Raw genomic sequence first — 19,617 nt, forward strand, 5'->3', positions numbered from 1 at the left:
CGAACCCAAGATCTATTTTGGTAACTCTTCATCCGAATACCAACTCGACTATCCTGTGGGGGTAGAAAAAAATAAAAGAAAATGTTCTGTCCATGTTGTGGAGAATAGAGATCATTTAGTCATATGTTTGTCTATGGCACATAACTATGTATGTATTACTATGTATTAGTGGTCTTGTAGCCTACTTAAAGAGAACAAAGTTCCAAATGACAACTAGTTGATCACCCTTAATTGACTTAGTCAATTAGAACTTGATTATCATCATCCTAATGATTGAATCTCATCTAAGTTAAAGACAACTCGTCTTTCAACTATCACAACTCAAGTTTATCTTTCTCCATGTATCATGCTTCATATTTCGTCTATACAGTGCACCTCCATCAATTGTTAGCAGCACTGCCCTCAATGCTCCTCGTTTTATAGCATCTTAGATATTTCATTCTATTTTTCTTTGATTTCTACGGACCTCAAGCCACTCAGCTGCCAATTTGGTTTGCCAAATCATGCCTCATGAGTACTTTGACATCACCTCAATGTTTCTCATCCTATAATTTGATCGCTTCATAGAACTTTCTTTGATTTCCACAAACCTCCAACTCATTGAGTGTGTGGCCTTGCCATCAACACTTTAACCTTGTCGAGTCATAAGATGCCCAAGCTCCGTGTATATCTTGTCAAGTTTTGTACAACTTAAACACACATATCAAATATAGCATACAAAGCTTAAATCTTTTGCACACCATCAAAAATAAATGAGACTTGACTATTTAAGGCATGATTATGTCAACAACAATTTAAGCTAAAAGTATCTCACGGCTATCAGTTGAATCTAGTTAATTAGAATCACTTTTAGTCAACTAATACAGTCAACACTTTTAGTCAAAAGTATTTGATGACTCTATTAGACTCAAAACTTGAAAAAGTGAACATGCGTAAATTAGAGGATTTCTAGAAGTGCAACAATATACAATTAGCATGAATTTGAAGCCTTGAAGGTTGTCGAACAATTTTAGTCAAAAGTATTTAACAATTGATTGGAGTCTAACAACTTTTAACTAAAAGTATTTGATGCTTGTAGAGACCTCGGATTCATATCAAATTGGCACCTTTGAAACCCAGAGTTCTTTGAATTGGCACCTTAAACTCAAAAGAAACCTTCGAATGTAAATTTATATGATTGAAAAATATTTTAACAACCAATCAACTAAAATTACATCCAATGCACCAGAGTCTCTCGACCGCGCTCAAGTAAGTTGAATGGAGGGTTTTTCAAAAACAGATGTGTCTTTTACGTGGTCGTGAGACCATCATCATTCTATTCTATTAATAGTACTAATGGTTAGACGACAAAATGATTACAACAATAATTAAATCTTATCCCACAAGATAAGATTGGTTATATGAATCATTTCTCTATCTCCTAATATATCATCATATATACTTAAATAAATATTATTTTATTTTATTTTATTATTACTAATCAAGTCTTTTTTAATCTTTCTCTTCCTCATTTAATGTGCATGTTTGTCATAATTTACTGGCCCTGAGACAGATTGGCGGGGACGCTAAGGACAAGCATATTCACCTTTTACCATAATGTTTGTCATAATTTACGTCCGTGATTTACCTCCTCCGTGATGGTCTTGGAACGGGTTGGCGGGGGCGCTGGGATGAGCGTATTCGCCTTTTGTCACAATATTTGTCATAATTTAATGTCTGGGGTTCGAATCTTGACAAAACTGAGGTAAATACCTCCCTTATGTGCTAGTCACTATTCCAAAGGCTAATAGCCGCCCGTAATATACCTTCTCCGTGTTGGCCCTAGGACGGGTTGGCGGGGCGCTGGGGGCGAGCGTATTCGCCTTTTGCCATCATGTTTGTCATAATTTAAGTCCTCTCAAGACAATGTGGTAATTAAAGCATAAAGTGTTGTCACATGAAATCTTAAGGTCGAAACTCGACGTATTTGAACATGTTCGTCCTCCCTCATGCCTTAGCCACTTGCACTAATAACTAATAGTCACCCATGATTTACCTCATCTGTGTTGGCCTAGGAATGAATTGACAAGGACACTGAAAGCGAGCGAATTATCTTTTGTCATATATTTGTCATAATTTAACATTACCTAACTAAAATATTTATTTATCATTTTCCTAAAATACTCTATACCATCTTAAACGAATCTCTCAAAAATTTTCCTTAATAAATATAACTCTAATTTTCTCTCTAATGCTTTCATTTTTATTCTGTCCATCCTCATTTTTTATTCTATCCATTCTCATATGTCTATATATTCACCTTAATATTCTCATCTCTACAACTCTCATCTTCTTTTTTACAACTCTCATTTTCTGTTCATGTGCTTAAGTAATAACCTAACAATCTTAAAATTCTATTGGATATTTTAACAATCTTAAAATTCTGAAACTTTGAAGAGTAAATAACCTAAGGATAAAGTAAAATTTTCCCTTGATTAAATTGTAAAAAAAATAACCATTAAGGCTTATGTACATGCACTTACACTTGTGCGTGTATTCGCGGATACACAGATATTTAGATTGCAACACCAATTTTTCTTTTTCATCAGCAAAGCGAAAAAAAAAAGAGTTGCCACGGCAAATTTGCCAAATAGTCCAACAAACAAGATCCATCAATGGCATCTCCTCAAGTATCATCAGGATATGTACGTCACATATCAGAGTTATCCGACAGCAGCTCTAGCGTCGTCAGTCGCTTGCAAAATTGTCGAATCAATACATTTCCCACTAGGAATAATAGTTATAGCTCCAGATCGAATAGCCTGCATCGGAGAAGAATTGCAAGTGTGATATTATACTGAATGGACCGAACACAACTAGTAACAAGAGAGAATGCCATGTTTTCTCCGATTTAATCACGACGGGCACATACATCAGTGGCCAATAGAAGGCTTTAAATAAATAAAATTGAATAGAAATAGCTACTTAAAATCTCCTTTTGGTGCCTCACATGGTTCAAGGCATGATATCACTTCTTCAGAGAGGGAAATGTCGTTCTCATGAAGGATGATGTCAAAATATTCTTGGTATTAAGTGGATAAGATGACAAGGCAACATAAAATCAATAATGTGTATATTATTCAATAACTGATCAAATGAACCTGTATGGTCATAGAGAAGTTCCTGTGGGATATAAAGCTAGCTTCGAAAGCAAAGGATACAATAATTTTGTATTTAAAAATTTTTCAGCATCATGACTAATGACAGAAAACAGCATATCAACTTACGTAGAAGCTATCTTTTCTTCACCAATCATTTGCAGAACATTACAACAGGTCGGTCAAATCCAACAGCCGCACCAGATAAGCTATCGGTAATTATATCTGCTGACTTGAATCCAATCTACAAAAGGAAATCACATCGGTCTTAAAAATTAAACAAAAAAATCTTTGAACAAAGGACATACAAAATATGGACTGACTTCACTACAGCATCAGAGACATACCTTGTCCAAAAGTATTTCCCGAAATCCTTCAGGCCTTAAACATATACTATTGAAGTTTGACTTTGCAGTCTGCAAATATGTTCAAACTGCCAAATAAGAATCAAACTGCCAGAAATAATCAATGAAATATGTTCATGCAAGAGGCAAGTACAAGACATAATCAACACTGACCAACCTAAAGAACATGTTAACTTATGACAATTACCTCCCTATGCAAAGGATCGCTGCACTAGGGCAAAACACCCCCCAGAATATTTCTGATGAGGTTGCTTAATTTGTTATCAAATTCTGGATAGTTGTCACCAATTGTAGCTTAGTTTTAAGAAACTTCATAAATAATCTGTGTGGAGATTTGAGAAACACAAATTTTGGGTTGGATGGAGCAGGTCAAGTGGAATTTATACCATTCTGATAATATACTTATTACGTGGACTGGATTTCAGCAACACACACTGATCAAAACTCAATCAAACCTACCCATTGATCAGGACTAAGTAAAGGGCGAACTACAGTTTCAGCTGAAAGAGAGTTGAATCTCAAGTTATCACCAGCATTTCAGTTTTTATCACCTTGACCACTTGATATATACTACCAAGGCACCACCATACTCACGTGTTTATGACATATCATTCATCAGATGATTCAGATTATCCAAATACCCAGAAAGCATCCTGATAATGTCATATTAAGGCATGAAACCCATCACCAGATGCCTCTTCCCTTTCTTCCACTTTTCCTCCGGCCCACCTGATCCTTTCTTCCTCTTTCCCACCACTTAATATCTGTCTTCTTCCTTTTCCTCATATCCATCATTGATCCCTTGTTCCCACTCTTCCTCCTCACCATCTGATCCTACCTTCCTCACCAATTAATTCCTCTCTTTCATTTGAGCCCTCATCATGAGCGACTACGATAAATGCCAAACCCCCAGTGTATGTGATATGGACTGTGAACTTCCAGCAGAAGAAGTCCACCATCTAGAGGCCTACCACACAGGTACCAATAAGAGCGGCCGTCGCTTGTATGGTTGACTTAAAAGTCATCGACCACAATGGTGACACAAAATGGTAGCCTGAACCAAGGTTTAAAATTTCGACCTGTGCCAAGGTTTCGGTCCTAGACCGGAACGATACGATTTCGGTACTGTATCGTACCGTGCCGATATAATTTCGGTATTTTTTAAATATAAAATATATTAATTAAAAACTAAAATATTTAACATAAATATTTTAAAAATAAACAAGATAAAAAATAATCTTTTAAAAAATGAAAATATATGAAAATAGATAAATAAATAAATAAAAAATTTATTATAATTTTTAAATTAAAATAAATGAAATATAAAATTAATTAGATAATTTTATTAGGGTTTAATAGAATCTCTTTAGATTATCTCCACCATAATTAGGAGTTGATCAAAAAAATTAACCTAAGTTTAATTAAAAAAAATCTGAAATCGGACACCACTCGCAAGCTCGCACGACTTCGGTGCTGCCATAGGGTTGCACGACTAGCCATGACCGCGGGAATTGCATGACTCCTTCGGCGCGACCACGTTGGTCGTGCAACCCATCTATAGTGCGGTCGCATGATGCCTCCACGGCGGCAGTGGAAGGGTTATGCAACCTCTCCGCTACTGTTACAGGGTAGAGTGACCCCTCTGCTGTGACCACGGGGTCGCGCAACACGTCGCACCTCTCGTGGGTCTGGTGTCGGGGTTGTGCCGGTGCCGGTCGCCGAGCGGAACGAGACATTTCGCCCGTTTCGACCGTTTCAGCACGGCACTTTAAACCATGGCATGAACACTATGGCAAAAAAGGACAAAAAGTATGGCAGCAGATTGCAGGTGGCAAGTGTAAGGATCAGGAGAAGAAATGATATTTCACATTGATGATAAATGATGATATTCTTCACTCCTGCTATGTAACAGCAAGATTATGTTGGTGTTTTATTATTTAATGGTACAAACCTCAGGTGGCAATTAACCAATAAGATGAGCATTAGATCAAGTGGGCAAAAGGCTACTAGCAAAATGGAGCTCAAATCATTTGGGTAAATGATAATTAGCCCTTAATTAAATGGAACCAACTTGTAGGCTAACAGGCAATATTCATGGATCAATATCAATGTTTCATTACCAAGGAAAAAAGAAACAATAAATAGCTGAGATTTGAGCAAGAACCTACACCTTACAAATGAAGAATAAAGGAAATACCTAACCAGATGATGACCTTTTCACTCAAGCCTGATCATGAATAGTAAAGATGAAGGTCTCAATTGATCAGTTTGCCTAGGAGATTCAAGCCAAAATCGACACCTCTACTTGAGAGAGCATGGGAACTATTCATCTACCAGAAGTGAAAAAAAGATAGCTTTCTGGCATACCAGCAACATCTCAACTTTATGCTTTAGTTGACTTGCATTTCTTATTTAATTAGTAATATATATTCCTTGAATTGTTTTAAGATAGCTCTGTTTGAGACAAGAGCAAGCTAACTCCCATATAATGCCTAAAATTTAATACTACATTGGTTCACAGAATTGAAATGACAAGTAATGAAGATTCAATTTTAGAGAATGGAATAGAGTTCGAAGACAATAGGATTATATATTGTATAATTTTGTTCATTGAATAATAATTCTAACTTCGAAGAATGAGTATTTATGGGATTAACGAAAGGAATAGCTAAGAAGGATTAAGAGTCAGAATTCAAACTCTAAGTTCATTTTGAAACCTGCTGCAAGAAATAGTGTATTTATCCAGTTTCTATATGGCAATACATCATCATTTCTGCATCGCGCCAGATTCAAATAGATAGGATCAATGCAAACCACCATAAATTAGTAGCCATGGCAATCGGACAAAGTGAGAACTGATGGTTTCAACATAATTCTAAAAATGGAAAGCTTTCCACAGTCAAAATTAAAATAATATATTAAAATTAAAAAATAATAATAAAAAAAAGTAAGGATAGAATAGATAAACTCCTCACCTGTGATACACCTCGATTTCTTTTATAGGAAGACCAAGGTTGAGCTTCCAATATTAACATACCACCCTACGAAACAAGACATGATTTAGGGAGCGAGAAATGTTTCCTGACGAAGAACCAAGCCCTAAAAGCATGTTTAGAAGAAAGTAAATCTAGATATACCTGACGAAGAAGTCGCCAGATTTTAGCAAACAAAGTGATCAATCCATCATCACCCCAGTTCAGATGAACCCATTTTGTTACACTCAAACTGCATAAAGTAGAAAAATGTTCAGCGTGCACCCCCACAAAGCCAAGCAAGCTATGCAAATGGCAAAGCTAAATAGCACAATGCACATGACATTGGTATAAAGATGCACTACAGAGGGATATCCTTATTCATGAAGCTAATATCATCAAATAGAAGAAAGAGAAGTCATAAAATCAAACCAGCAAGACAAAGATGTATCACACTAGGCATAGTTTGTTACAGAAACTTACCAAAGAATTGTATCATACTTCTCTGTGCATCCTTGCAAACTCTCAACAAAATTTTCCCGACGAAAAGAAACTCTCTTGAAAAGTTCTTCAACAGGAAGATGGGACCCAAAATCAGATGATTTCACATTTGAAGGATCATCACTAATCAAATGGTCTACATATATTGAATCTTGTGTTCTAGAAGCATCCTTGGATTTATTATGACCATTTGTCGTTCGAGCTAGCCTCCTTAAGTTCCAATATGCAGTTTCAACTAAACCTGATAGGTAAAATGATAAAATTTGTGAGCAAACTAGACAAACGTAAAATAATACAATGCTCTCACTTAATTTGGGAAATGTCCATTGAATTTTAAAAACATTAAATTGCCCCATACTTTAGAGCTCCTTTCAATTTTGTTTCAATCAATTTCTGTTTAATCAATTATTGATCAGCCTCAATTTGCATCTACATGGCTACCATTCCACTTGCCAAGACGGTTGAACAAATAATGACCATACAATTAAATAATTACAAATCAGAAAAACATGTTATGGGAGATGCATTTTTAAAATAAAATTTATCATTATTTATCCAACATGCCTGACATGTGTCAGTCACCACACCGTGTTGATACTTAGTTGATGGCTGACAGAAACTAGCCTGAGGGGGTCTTAAAGCGTGCTGCAAAACACATCTCCTGAAGTTTGGGAGGCCATTTTCAAATATAAGCAAGCAAAGGGGAACAATAAAATTTCCCCTATACTTATAGTGAAATAAATTAGAACTTGTAGCATCAATGTAAATGAAAACGTGATAGATGATGAAAGAAGATTGTTTAATTTGATTACCAGTAATATTCACAAAAAATGCCTTTATCCTCAAATGTTTTTTTAGTTGGCATTGATTTGATCAAATTAATTTTACTTGGAATTGAACGTCAATTAACTAGAAGTATTTCATGAGTCATAATATGCAACACACCAATTCATCATCATGTAACCCAACTATTTGAGGTACACTGCATAATCTTATATTCCATCTAACCCTATACAAGGGTACATCACTACTAATATTCAAATTAATCAAAATAATTTTCATAAATTGACTAATTTTTAATTCATCCTCTAAATTGCTATGGATTGAAGTTTATTTAAGCATAAACAGGTAAGTCCACGGGTTCAACATATTAAAAGAACAACAAAGTAATGAAATGAATGAATAGCAGGTAAATATTCATTGGAGATCGCTAGATACAGTGTTTCTAAGAGTGACACAGAAAGCAGAGAGTTGAAAGGGGGGTGGCCAAAGAAATGGTGATAGGGAAATAGTTCAAATCAAGTTTTGTGCACCCACTTCAGAAAATGCAATGCAAGGGGAGTAACTAATTTGATTATCTTTTCATTAAGCATCAATTGAAACGTGTGGATAAGTACTTAATAACATTTCAAGGATTAATTTGTGATAATGATTACCAGCAAGTGGGGTGATGCATGTACAGTGAAGGTGGTCAAAAATCAAAGTTAAAGGGCCAACAGGATGCAACTGCAGGGAGGGCTACGCATCCTTGTCCCAATAGCCAAATGCTCCTGTTGAGGCCTAAAACGGGTGGGCCAAATAGTTCATTTTTTGTGGACAGCCAGCTACTTTATCAACCTCATGAAAGACTTCTTAGGTGATTCTTAAGGTCATAGTTATTTAAGGCATAAGGCGCCCAAAAACACATAGGTGCTATGGGGCTTGAGGCGCAAGGTGAGGCGCATGTCTTACTAAGTATGACACACTGGGTATAAGTTTTTACAATTCAAACATATATAGGGAATTTCTACTAAAATATTTCACTACTAAAAATATAATTCATAAAATATTAAACAATAATATAATATAAAATTCACTAGTAAATAAATGCATTATGCACATAATTCAAACTAAAAAAAACTTCAAATAACTAAATCATCAAAATTTTCATCATCTTCCTCAATCATATTATTATTATTATTATTATTATTATTATTAAATGTTTCAAATTTGTGTAGCTGAATCTTCATCCTTTTCAACAAGGTGCATGCCCAAGGCACAGAGGTGCAAGAGGCTCGCCTAGCTGCGCCTTGGACCTAGGCGCAGCAAGGCGAGCGCCTTTAATAACTATGATTAAGGCAACAAGTAATCAGCCTCTAGCCATGTCCAAATGCTCTCAACGCCATATTTTCTCCACTACAATTCACATTTGGTGAACGGACACTGGAACCAATCCAAACTGTTCATTTCTTTTCCTAGAACTTTTTTTCTTTACAAGAAGTTATCCACCTCTTCCCTTTACTAGCAATTATCATTCTCTTGCCATCACTAGAAACTGTCTCTGTATCAGGAATTATCCACCAATTACCTTTATCAGGAGTTATATGGCTCTTCCTTCAACCAAGATTTATCCACTTTTCATGCTACCAGAAGTCATCCGCCTCTTTCCTTTTAGGAGGAATTCCTTGTCCCATTTGCTCTCACTTCATCTAGACTGCTACTGCTTTATCCAATAAAAGACTCTCAGTTCATGAAGTGAACTGACAAATTAGTCAAACTAAAAGCATTTAATTCAATCTTTACCCTCCACATCAAACTTTCCTTCAATAATATAGTACCATGTCAAAGCCTACACTCGAGCTAAATCGAGTGTCTAATCAACTAAGAGAGCCTGATCTGGATAGTGACTTCAATATGATATATCTGTTAGTCTAAATATGTTAAATATCAATTTCATAAAAGAAAAAAAAATGGAATAAAAAAATATTGAATGCAAATTTTTCTAAAATTTTGAATCGACAAAACTAAAACGAAACAAATCGTTAAATATGAAAGTTGGGCGTCAAGTTAAAGTCGGATAGGGTTTGAATCAAATCCATCGAGTAGGCATGGAGATAAAAATCACATGGATTCAAACAAGGATCAATTTGTATTTGATTTGGCCAAGTTATGGCAAACCAAGTTTTAAATGGGTTAAACTGGTTCAATCAATTTAAAATGAATTAAGGAATTTTTAAGAAAACCTACTTCTTTCTTCCACCACCCAAACCCTCTTCCTCATGCCACGCACACCTACAGCTTCAACACACCGGCCTCTCCACCCACCCGATACCACACTTCTCTTCTTCTTCCCCCTTTTCTTCTTCTTTCCCCTTTTCTTCTTCTCTTCTCCCAACAAATTTCTGCAACTCCAGCACTAATCTAGCTTGCAGCAAGGGTCCTCTTCTCCGGCAGCTAACAACAGTAAGCAATTTCTTTTTCTTTCTTCTCTTCTTCGTCCTTTTTATTTCATTTTGTTTTTGCTAGAAAAAAGGAAAAAAAAAATCCAACAGCAGCTCTTCCCTCCTCCAACAACCCAACAGCAGCTTCTTCTCTTTATTTTCTCCCTTCTCCATCAATTTTGAGCCAGAAGACCAGCAACAACAACCCTAGTTGCTGCCCTTTTCCAGCCGGCCACCACATTCCTCTCTTCCGACATTAGAAATCTGATTTCTGCAGTCATCTCCTTCTCCTCTTCCTAATTTCCAGCACCAACAGCAATTCTTACTCTCTTTTTTCAGTTCCTTCTGCTTAAAATTTGGAAAAAAATTAATCGAACCTTATGGTTGAGAGACCCCACAAATTTCGATGTGAAGTGGTGGTGATGTTGGGAAATACATCGAAATTTATTTTAGTGGCCTTAGAATGCTGGTAGATCCTTTTGTATCCTAAACGACTTATATTAATGTTGTGATATAGGTTTCAATGAAACATTTATAATGTTTGTTGAATGGATGAAAAGACAGATTTTATTGTTAGGTTTCTCGGGTTGAGGTATAGAATTAAATAACTAACTTTGTCATATGATCGTAATAGATGTTGAATAGGAATTTAGAATGTATCGAGATAGTGGGATCAACATTGATATGTCGACTTCGAATTTTAGTTCATTTTTCATATTTTACATTATTAATATTATTCGATAATATTTCAAGTTTCTAAGTTATTTCCATATTGGATTTATAGATATGTTTGAGTGGGGCTCGATCAACCTGCTGACACTTGAAACTTTTGTTGTATGTAGAGGTGGGATCATCTATCCTTTAGCTTCTATATATTTGTTCTTGAGCATGAATAAAGATAAAAATGGATTATAATGCTTCTATAACTGCTTTCGAAAATGGGTTTAAAATCATCTTTAAAGATAGTGAAATGTGTTATAAAATAATTAAATCATTGAAGGATAAATAATCGATGTTACTTCATGTTCACGGATTTTATATGGGAACTAAGATAGGAAGGATTGTTTTGAAAATTTAAAATGAATATTCTAAATTACTCTTGAGTTGTCTGTCTTTAGATTGCTTAACCTTTCATATTGATGATAATTGTAACTTCATAATATAACTTTTACTTACAGATCCTATGATGATATTTACATGAATTAACATGTTTCCTATTAAAAATGGACTTGGATTGGTTGTTCAGATTAATCGATAAGATGTGAACTCGAAATTGAACCATTGTGGTAAAAAATATTACATACAATAAGGATATTAAATGGAGAAAATAAAATACTAAAAAATGAAAACTCCAAACCTAGTCTTATACTAGAAAACCTGACCGTCCACATATTATTGTAGTAGCATGCTGTCACCGGCGATAAGTATTTATTTACGCGTTGGTGCTATATTATTGTATCCCACCAGTGTTGTAAATGACGATAGACAGTGACAGGGCAACCGCCGCCTAAACAGTTGAATTTTTTAAAATATTTTTTACATAATATTAATAAAAATTAATAGCCATATTAATAATTAAATATAAAATATATTAACCAAAAATAAAAAAGTTAATATAAATATTTTTAAAACAAAAATTTTAAAAAATAATTATATATATATATATAATTAATAGGATAATTTCATTAGACTTTAAGCTTATTTAAATTATCTCAACCTACGAGTTATTAAAATTATTAATCTCAAATATTCGATTAAACACTAAGTAAAAAAAAAGACTTAGGTTTCTAAGTTTCAGCTTCCTGCTTCAGTGGCCTCGCACGACAGACGCCTCATCGTGCAACACGAGGACTCAGGCAACGTATCCAAGCCGTCGCAGAGCTCGGGCGACGTATGCTCGTCGCCGAGCTTGTGCGACATATCCGGACTCGTCACCGGGCTCAGGTGACGCATCTGGGCCCCCGCTAGGCTCAGGTGACGCGTACGGGCCCATCACCATGCTCAGGCGACGCATCGCGACATACCGACAGCTTGCATATGCCACATGTCTGGGCAAAACAAGATGAGATTTCAATATATATAAAAGCTTAACCTAATAGCAACCAGTAGCAAAACGATGATCGATGACGGCAACGGCGGCGGGCAACAGTTGTGGCAGTTCGAGGTGAGTTTTTTTAAATCAAAGCACCCAAGGATTTTTTTTTTAAACCTACCATTGCTTTGACCGCTTTAAAAAGTCACCTTCTACAAAAGCAAGGCAGGTGATGTCCGCCTCCCCCCTAAACGCGCCTCAAGCGTCATTTAGAACATAGTCCACTAGTAAGGAAGCTTTTAGCTCATATGTCAGATGACATTATTACAATGAGGATATTGACTCTTTACTTCTTAGTTGATTTATCAGACACATATCATTGATTTTTTTTAGCTAGCACTAGGTATCTAGTCCTTCGGACCGATTAATCTCGAGGATGATCGGCCCAACCCAACGGAATTTCCCACCTACTATAGGATAAATCTGGAAGTGCTCGCAACGGATAACCTAACATCCCAGGTTTGTCCGCCCACTAGAGAAAAATGCCCTGCAGTGTGTCATAGCTGAGAATCAAATCATGGATGCTTAGGAGACAGCATGGGCATCCTACCGCTACACCATAGCCCAAGGGGCTAGACACAGATCATTGATGATATTTATACATGCTAATACTTATATCATTAGTGACATTTATACATGTTGATATTTATAAAATTGATGTTATTTACACATGTTGATAAATATTAATAATAATAATAATAATTAAAAATTATCTTAATTGATAATAGAAAATAATTTAGGATGAAAACAATAACTTTAAATATTGATAAAAACCAAAATAAACATAGAAGATCATAAATACTTAGATATATTCATATATGTATAAGTTAAAGAACTTAAAAAGTAATTAATGTTGTGATATGAAATTGTGACCTACTCTACTTCCTTGTCCTCCTAAACAAGATTAAATTCTTGCATATCTTTTCTAATTACTCACTTAACTGTCTATTTTCCTTCACCTCCAGTTTTGCAAGCACAAATACTCTTTGATATTATAGTTGGTTTCAACTTGTGCATAGAGTTGCTCATAGATCTCGACCTGTTTATTCCTAGTTTAATTTTCGTTTCATTATTTTGTTTGTCTATCGAATGTCTTCTCTATACAGTTTTCTTGTACTCATAGAAATAAAATATTTATATGAATATGGAAAAGCTGTTAAAGTTTTGGTTGTCCTGTTCATGTAGCTTTTAGTTACATTATCACGGAGTGTGGTACCTCCTAGTGAGCGCCTCCCGGGTGTGATAAAATAATAATGTTCTCTATTAGTTTTTATTAATAATTGTGGTTTCTCTTTGTTATTTATATCACTTCCAACATTCAATCGAATTCTTCTTATCTTCACTTTTTAGAGTAAATCATGAATATTCAATATAGCTTCTAGAAGAGCAATACAATTAATAGTGCAAATAGTGTTAGCACAACTAAGAAAGCTTTCCTTCAACCAATAGACAAAGATTTCAGTACCCCTAACATAACTACAGTTATGATCTTACATAGATCTTAGAGTTTGGAAGAGACCATGAATCATGTCATTGTTGCTCCGAATATCAAACTTGAACAACAATGGCATATATCAAAATAGAAAAATGACCTTGACAGCATCTGAAATTAATGATTGCTTCTGTTAATAACACCAGTACAACACCATTCATAAATGAGAGAGAATTCGAGTACCACAATATTATGAAATAACAAGCACTGAATGGGTTTCAACCTGAAATTAACAGAAATTTTGGTGAACTGCATCACATGTTAATTTGGATTATCCCATTGAAAATTGGTACTGTCGTTTTCAAAAAAAGGCAATTGTTCATAATCTTGGAATTTTCCAAGAAACAGTGACCCTAATAAAAGCACAGATCACTTGGAATCTTACAAATCTAAATAGAATTAAACAAACTTGAAAATCTCAGTTATGAATTAGAATATGAACTAAAATATTCAAGCAAACAGAAATAAATAAATAAAAAACAGGACACTGTTACCTGCATCAATATCAACTCCAAGAATGCTTTGACAAAAAAACTTCTTTGCTGCCAAAGAATAAAAAAACAGCATAAGGGAATACAAAACTGGAAAAAAAATTTAAAACTTCATCAATGTCAGCTACTCCAAGCTGGCAAAGATGTCTCAATTTCAGGCTGGTGACATTTACAAATTAAATTCACATGAGTAAACCATCAACTCTCTAGGGAACTGAAATAAGACTGAATAACCAAAGATAAACTCAAATGATGATGTAATCAAAAAGGTATATTGGAACACAAGCAAGTTGAATTTATGTGAGAGATTACCTATGCTAATAGTTATCAAACCCTCATTGCAGCCAATATCAAGGCAATCCTTGCCTTCAAACCACTCTCTCTTAAACAAAATCAATCTAGGATCTTCCTTTGCATTGTGGTCAATCTACATAAAGAAGAATATTTCAAGATATCAATAATAAAGTCAATCTAGTAATCACCTATCACATAGGACAAAAGAAACCGAATGTAATACATCATCCATAATTCAAATACATGGTGCTAAGCATTGTTTAAAATCTCAAGGGTTCAATTTCATACCAGAATGACACAGTTCGGTACAGTAGTATATCGTACCGATATAGTTTCGATATTTTTTAAATATAAATATATAACCTAAAAATAATAAAATCAATCTATATATATATATATATATATAAATCTAGGAATTAATTAAATTCTCAACCTAAGTTATTTATTAAAGCATAAGTTATCAATCATAGCTTGGAATTATTAGGCTTTAATTAAACCTATTTAAATTATAAAAACCAACATCATGAGGGGGCATTAAGTATGCAAAATTCAAAACAAGGTTCCAGATTCTTAGAGCTTATAGAAAACTAAACAGGCAATTTTTTAATGAAAAAGATGATGAAACCCCTTAAATTTTCATGAGTATTTGAAGGAATACACCATTGGATGATTCAATAACAGGAAAGTTTCAAAGTGTAATTGATGTCTTTACAATAAAGAAAATATTGATATAGCTACCATATATGAGAATTGTCAATTATAATGAAAATCAGGTTGACTTTGAACCAAGAAGTCAATGTTCGACAAGTAAATATAAAGTGCACCAACTAGGTGGATATTATCTTCTTTCTTTCACATATTACTTATTTTGTATGTACATCTAAGTGATTAATTAACACATTGTTTTTTGCTAATGAATATGCAGTTTTAGACACCCAACCCCAGATCTAGTAGGCTGTTGCTTACCAACTTGTAGCAAGAGTCATCATGCCATGGTCCATGGCATATTTCATTCCAAGCATAGACCCATACATAACAATCCCAAACAGAAAATCTAAACCATGCTCTGCATTCACATGCAAAAGAATTGTTAGCTCTAAGAGTGGCTTTGGAAAAATTAAAAGAAAATGTAGGCATTTATGGAGTGCAGAACTGCAGATTGTGGAGAAACTGAATGACAGGAGAAAACAAGGTACAATGTCTCATTCTATTTAACAGAACAGTACCATTCCCTTTATAACTACGCGATTGTTCTCCTATGCACCAGTGCACCACCATCCTCCCACACAAAACCTAGTTTGCTTCTCTTCTAATCTCTCCCCGCTTTAGGCTATGTGGGTATGTCAAAACAAATAGCACCCATAAACACTGCAAGCTGTGTTAGCAAAGATTGTTTACATTTACATAGTTATACAAACAGCTCCTAGATGAATCCCCGGTACATAATCTCTACAGTCAGTTATTCTGGCAGTAATATATGCACAATAGGAACTATCTAAGTCCATCTGCGCCGACATATCTATAAATATTTACCAAGCTGAGATTTGTGAAAGGGAAAAAGGTAGTATGAATCACTCAAACAACAGTAAACCGCACATATGCACTTCCTACTGAATTCCATGCGACGGAGCACCTAAGATTTTACAAAGAATAGAATCGACGTGAGGGAGAAGGCATCGAGAATCCTCCAAAACCAGTACACCACGGCAAAAACAAACAACTTGAAGAAACAGTGCCTGGCCAGGAATAGAACCTAGTTTCTAGTTTCGGCCGTTCCTAGCAATCTATCTTAGAAGAAGAGAGCCCACTGTCATCTCAGGCCTAGTCTAGCCCAATAAACTGGCAGATAGCAACAAGAGAGAGCGAGAGAGAGGAAAGGGAGAAGATTTACGCGATAACCGTAGTAGCTCTTGTAGTTCCCATAGATGAAAACCTTCTTCGGCTTCTTCCTTCTTTCCCCTTCCTCTTTTGATTCTTCTCGTTCGTGCACTTTCCCTGCTGCTGGTTCTTGATTTCTCATATTCACCACCCCTTCACGCTGGATTCCTCCGTCTATCCTCCTCCTTCCGGCGTCTCTCCTGCTCCTTCACAGCGGCTGATCGACAAATAGCAACGGGTTTCTAGGGCAGAAACGAGGTGGTAGGAGTACTTATTCGAATTAGCAGTGGCAATTGGATCCGGATTTCAAATCAATGCTTCTCGCCCGCTTTGTTTTGGTATAACTATTGGAGCATTATCGCTCATCCCCTGGCGATCATGTGATACAGATTAATTATAACGGTATTTTATTCTAACACAGTCATCATTTACGTGGGTTCGGAGTCTATGTCCCAACTATCCTGTGTCTTGTCTCTTTATTATTGATCGGACGGTTCTAATATTTTTGAAATATGTATTATATCCTTATTATATGTATTATATTTTTAAGATGTGATTTAATCTATTTGATCGACAAGAGTACATAAGGATATGAAATATTTAGGACAAGGATCCAAACTCTTTTTACATAAAAAATATTAGACATTTAATGAGATATTTTATACCCATTAGAAATTAACATCAATATCTATTAGAATAACTACTCATACCAACTATGAGCTATGGTCCATGAACTATAAAATATGAAGGAGTTTTTTGTCATGCTTGAGCTAGAACCGTTAATTTGGATTGGGTATGTCGATTGATCCATCCTGTCAAATAATTTAAGTGGATTTGATTGAAATTTTATTAATTTATTTAAAGATAGGTATAGATGGACCGACCCATTTAGGCTCACGACCTGCATGAGTCAGACCATGGTTAGGGATGATAACGGATCCGGATTGAGATAGGTTTGGCCAAACCCGGAATATGTCCCGCCTCCCTTTAGACCCGCCCAGCCCCGTCCCGTGAACCCGACGAGGCGGGTCCGAGTTACACCCGCTAGACTCGCCATATTTAAAATATATTTATTTCAATATTAAAATATTATAAAATACAATTTTAATTAAAATATTAATTATTAAATATAAGAAAATTTATAATTATACTAATAAACTATATATTTATTTATATATGGGTCCGGGACGGATCTGATTAAATTCAAGACCTACTTTGGACCAGTCTTAGACTCATTTAGGCGAATCTAAACCCATCCTACTAGGATAAATTTTTTATGGGACCGAATTTGTGTAGGTGCAGCGGAGGCCGGCAAGATTGGTGAATTGTCTGAAAAATAAGAGTTATACCCCCCTCATGCTTTCAACTCAAAAATGCAATAGCAATAATAAAATAACTGAAATAAAGAAACATAAATAAAACAGAGACTCAGCAATTAACCTGGTTACAACCAAGAAGGTTGTTAATCCAGGGCGATGAAAAGCGCACTAGAAAAAGTCTCCTTTATTGAAGGCAGAGAAGCCTTTTACACTCTAACAGCTCAGAACTATTGCTAGAAATGACTATAGAGTTGATTGAACAATTGATATCTAATTCCTAGGTCCAGGGGTCCTTTTATAGGCCTTGGAAACTCTATCTCGTAGGTCTAAGGCGCCTCTAACAGAGGTCAAAGGCGCCTCCAATGAGTTGTTTGGATAGAACTCTATCCGAACCTCAACGGTCATTTTGACCTGGCTCAAGGCGCCTTCAACAAGCAATGAAGGCGCCTTCAATGCATGTTTAAGGCGCCTTCAAGGTTCCTGCTATAAATACCTTCCTGTTTGCATGGTATAAATAGTTTTCAGCCTCTTTTGACTCCTTTTCTTCTTCGCTTTGACTTCCGAAGCTCTGTTTGCTTGGGTGATTTTGGCCAACCAAAATAGAGCTCACCCGAACCCAATTTCTGGCCTTCTTCTCGAGCAGCCTTCCTCCCCGGCTTAATGTCCCTCGAACGTCATGCACATTCTTCTCGTCCACTGGTGTACTTTTCCACAGCTCTCTTGTCCTTCAGACGCATCGAGTCCGTCGGCTTCCTTCCCGTGCCGTCCTTCTTGCTAACTGCATCTTCCGCTCGACTTCCTGCGCTCCTAAGCTCCTGCACACTCAGACACAAGGATCAAACACAAAGTAGGACCTAACCAACTTGGTTGATCACATCAAAACAACCATGGGGTCTAACAATCTCCCCCTTTTTGATGTGCATCAACCCAAGTTCAAGTTAGGGTAAAAATAGACAAACAGTAATTTTAAAGAAAATTACTAAACTAACATGTTAAGCATAAATTTGTAATAAATAAAATTGCAACTATTTAATTAAGAGTTAAACAAAATTTTTTTAAAAAAAAAATAAAACTTAGAGTTATTAAAAAAAAAATTCTCTCCCCCTACACTTGTACCTATCTCTCCCCCCTTTGATCACAGTAAAAACGGGGTAATAATAAGAGAATATAAATTTTTTAAAAAAAATCCAAGTAAAATGAGTTTTTAGAATTTTCCAGAAAAAAATTTCTAAGTAAACTGAATTTTTAGAATTTTAAAAAATCTAAGTAAAATGAATTTTTTAGAATTTTCCAAAAAAAAAAAATTCTAAGTAAATTGAATTTTTAGAATTTTCCAGAAAAGAAATTTCTAAGTAAATTGAATTTTTAGAATTTTCAAGAAAATGTTTGAAAAACTTTCAAAGTATTATTTAATTCTAGTTTTAATGTTTTTTCATAAAGTTAATTAAATATTTTATTTCAATATTTCAGCTTCCAGGTCGTGGCGAGCCACTAGGCCTTCTTGGTTATTAGAGCAACAACCACTTCCTTAGATAAAGTCTCATAAAGAAATTTTAACGTTTAATTTTTTTGCTGGAAGCTTTAATAATAAAAGAAATTTATTCTAATAAGTCTTTTGGAACCCAATAGAGGTTCCTTCCTACTGGGTTAATTAGAAACTTAGGGGGTATATAATTCTTGGGAATTTTCCTAAGTTGACTTTGATGATGTTTAACATACCAGTTTAATTTTCCATAAATCTTAAGTTTTGACTTTTGAAAAACATTTGTTTTAAAACATGTATCAGTCTTCAATTTTTCAATTTCATCTTTCAATTTTGCATTCTCTAATTTCAAATATTCATTTTCCTTTTCTAATTTATCTAACTCTTTAGAAA

At 35.1% G+C, this 19,617-nt stretch overlaps 1 protein-coding gene across 2 annotated transcripts; it reads right to left on the reverse strand.

The window, feature by feature from the left end:
- Positions 1-2,453: 2,453 nt before the first annotated feature.
- LOC121985777 (probable RNA methyltransferase At5g51130) lies at positions 2,454-16,782 on the reverse strand. 2 transcript variants are annotated; one of them, XM_042539415.1, is made up of 10 exons: positions 16,436-16,782; positions 15,511-15,610; positions 14,563-14,677; positions 14,254-14,301; positions 6,958-7,216; positions 6,640-6,727; positions 6,478-6,543; positions 3,485-3,553; positions 3,267-3,381; positions 2,454-2,801 (listed from the first exon to the last, which is right to left on the reverse strand). In XM_042539415.1, exons 1-9 carry the CDS (start codon positions 16,465-16,467, stop codon positions 3,292-3,294), a joined length of 867 nt encoding a protein of 288 aa, XP_042395349.1. In that variant the 5' UTR covers positions 16,468-16,782; the 3' UTR covers positions 2,454-2,801; positions 3,267-3,291. The 2 variants fall into 2 exon arrangements, with proteins under 2 accessions (XP_042395349.1, XP_042395357.1); XM_042539423.1 differs by lacking the exon at positions 15,511-15,610 and having other exon boundaries at positions 16,436-16,768.
- Between the last annotated feature and the right edge of the window lie 2,835 nt (positions 16,783-19,617).

This window comes from Zingiber officinale, chromosome 1B, assembly GCF_018446385.1.
Source record: "Zingiber officinale cultivar Zhangliang chromosome 1B, Zo_v1.1, whole genome shotgun sequence".
Lineage (NCBI taxonomy): Eukaryota > Viridiplantae > Streptophyta > Magnoliopsida > Zingiberales > Zingiberaceae > Zingiber > Zingiber officinale.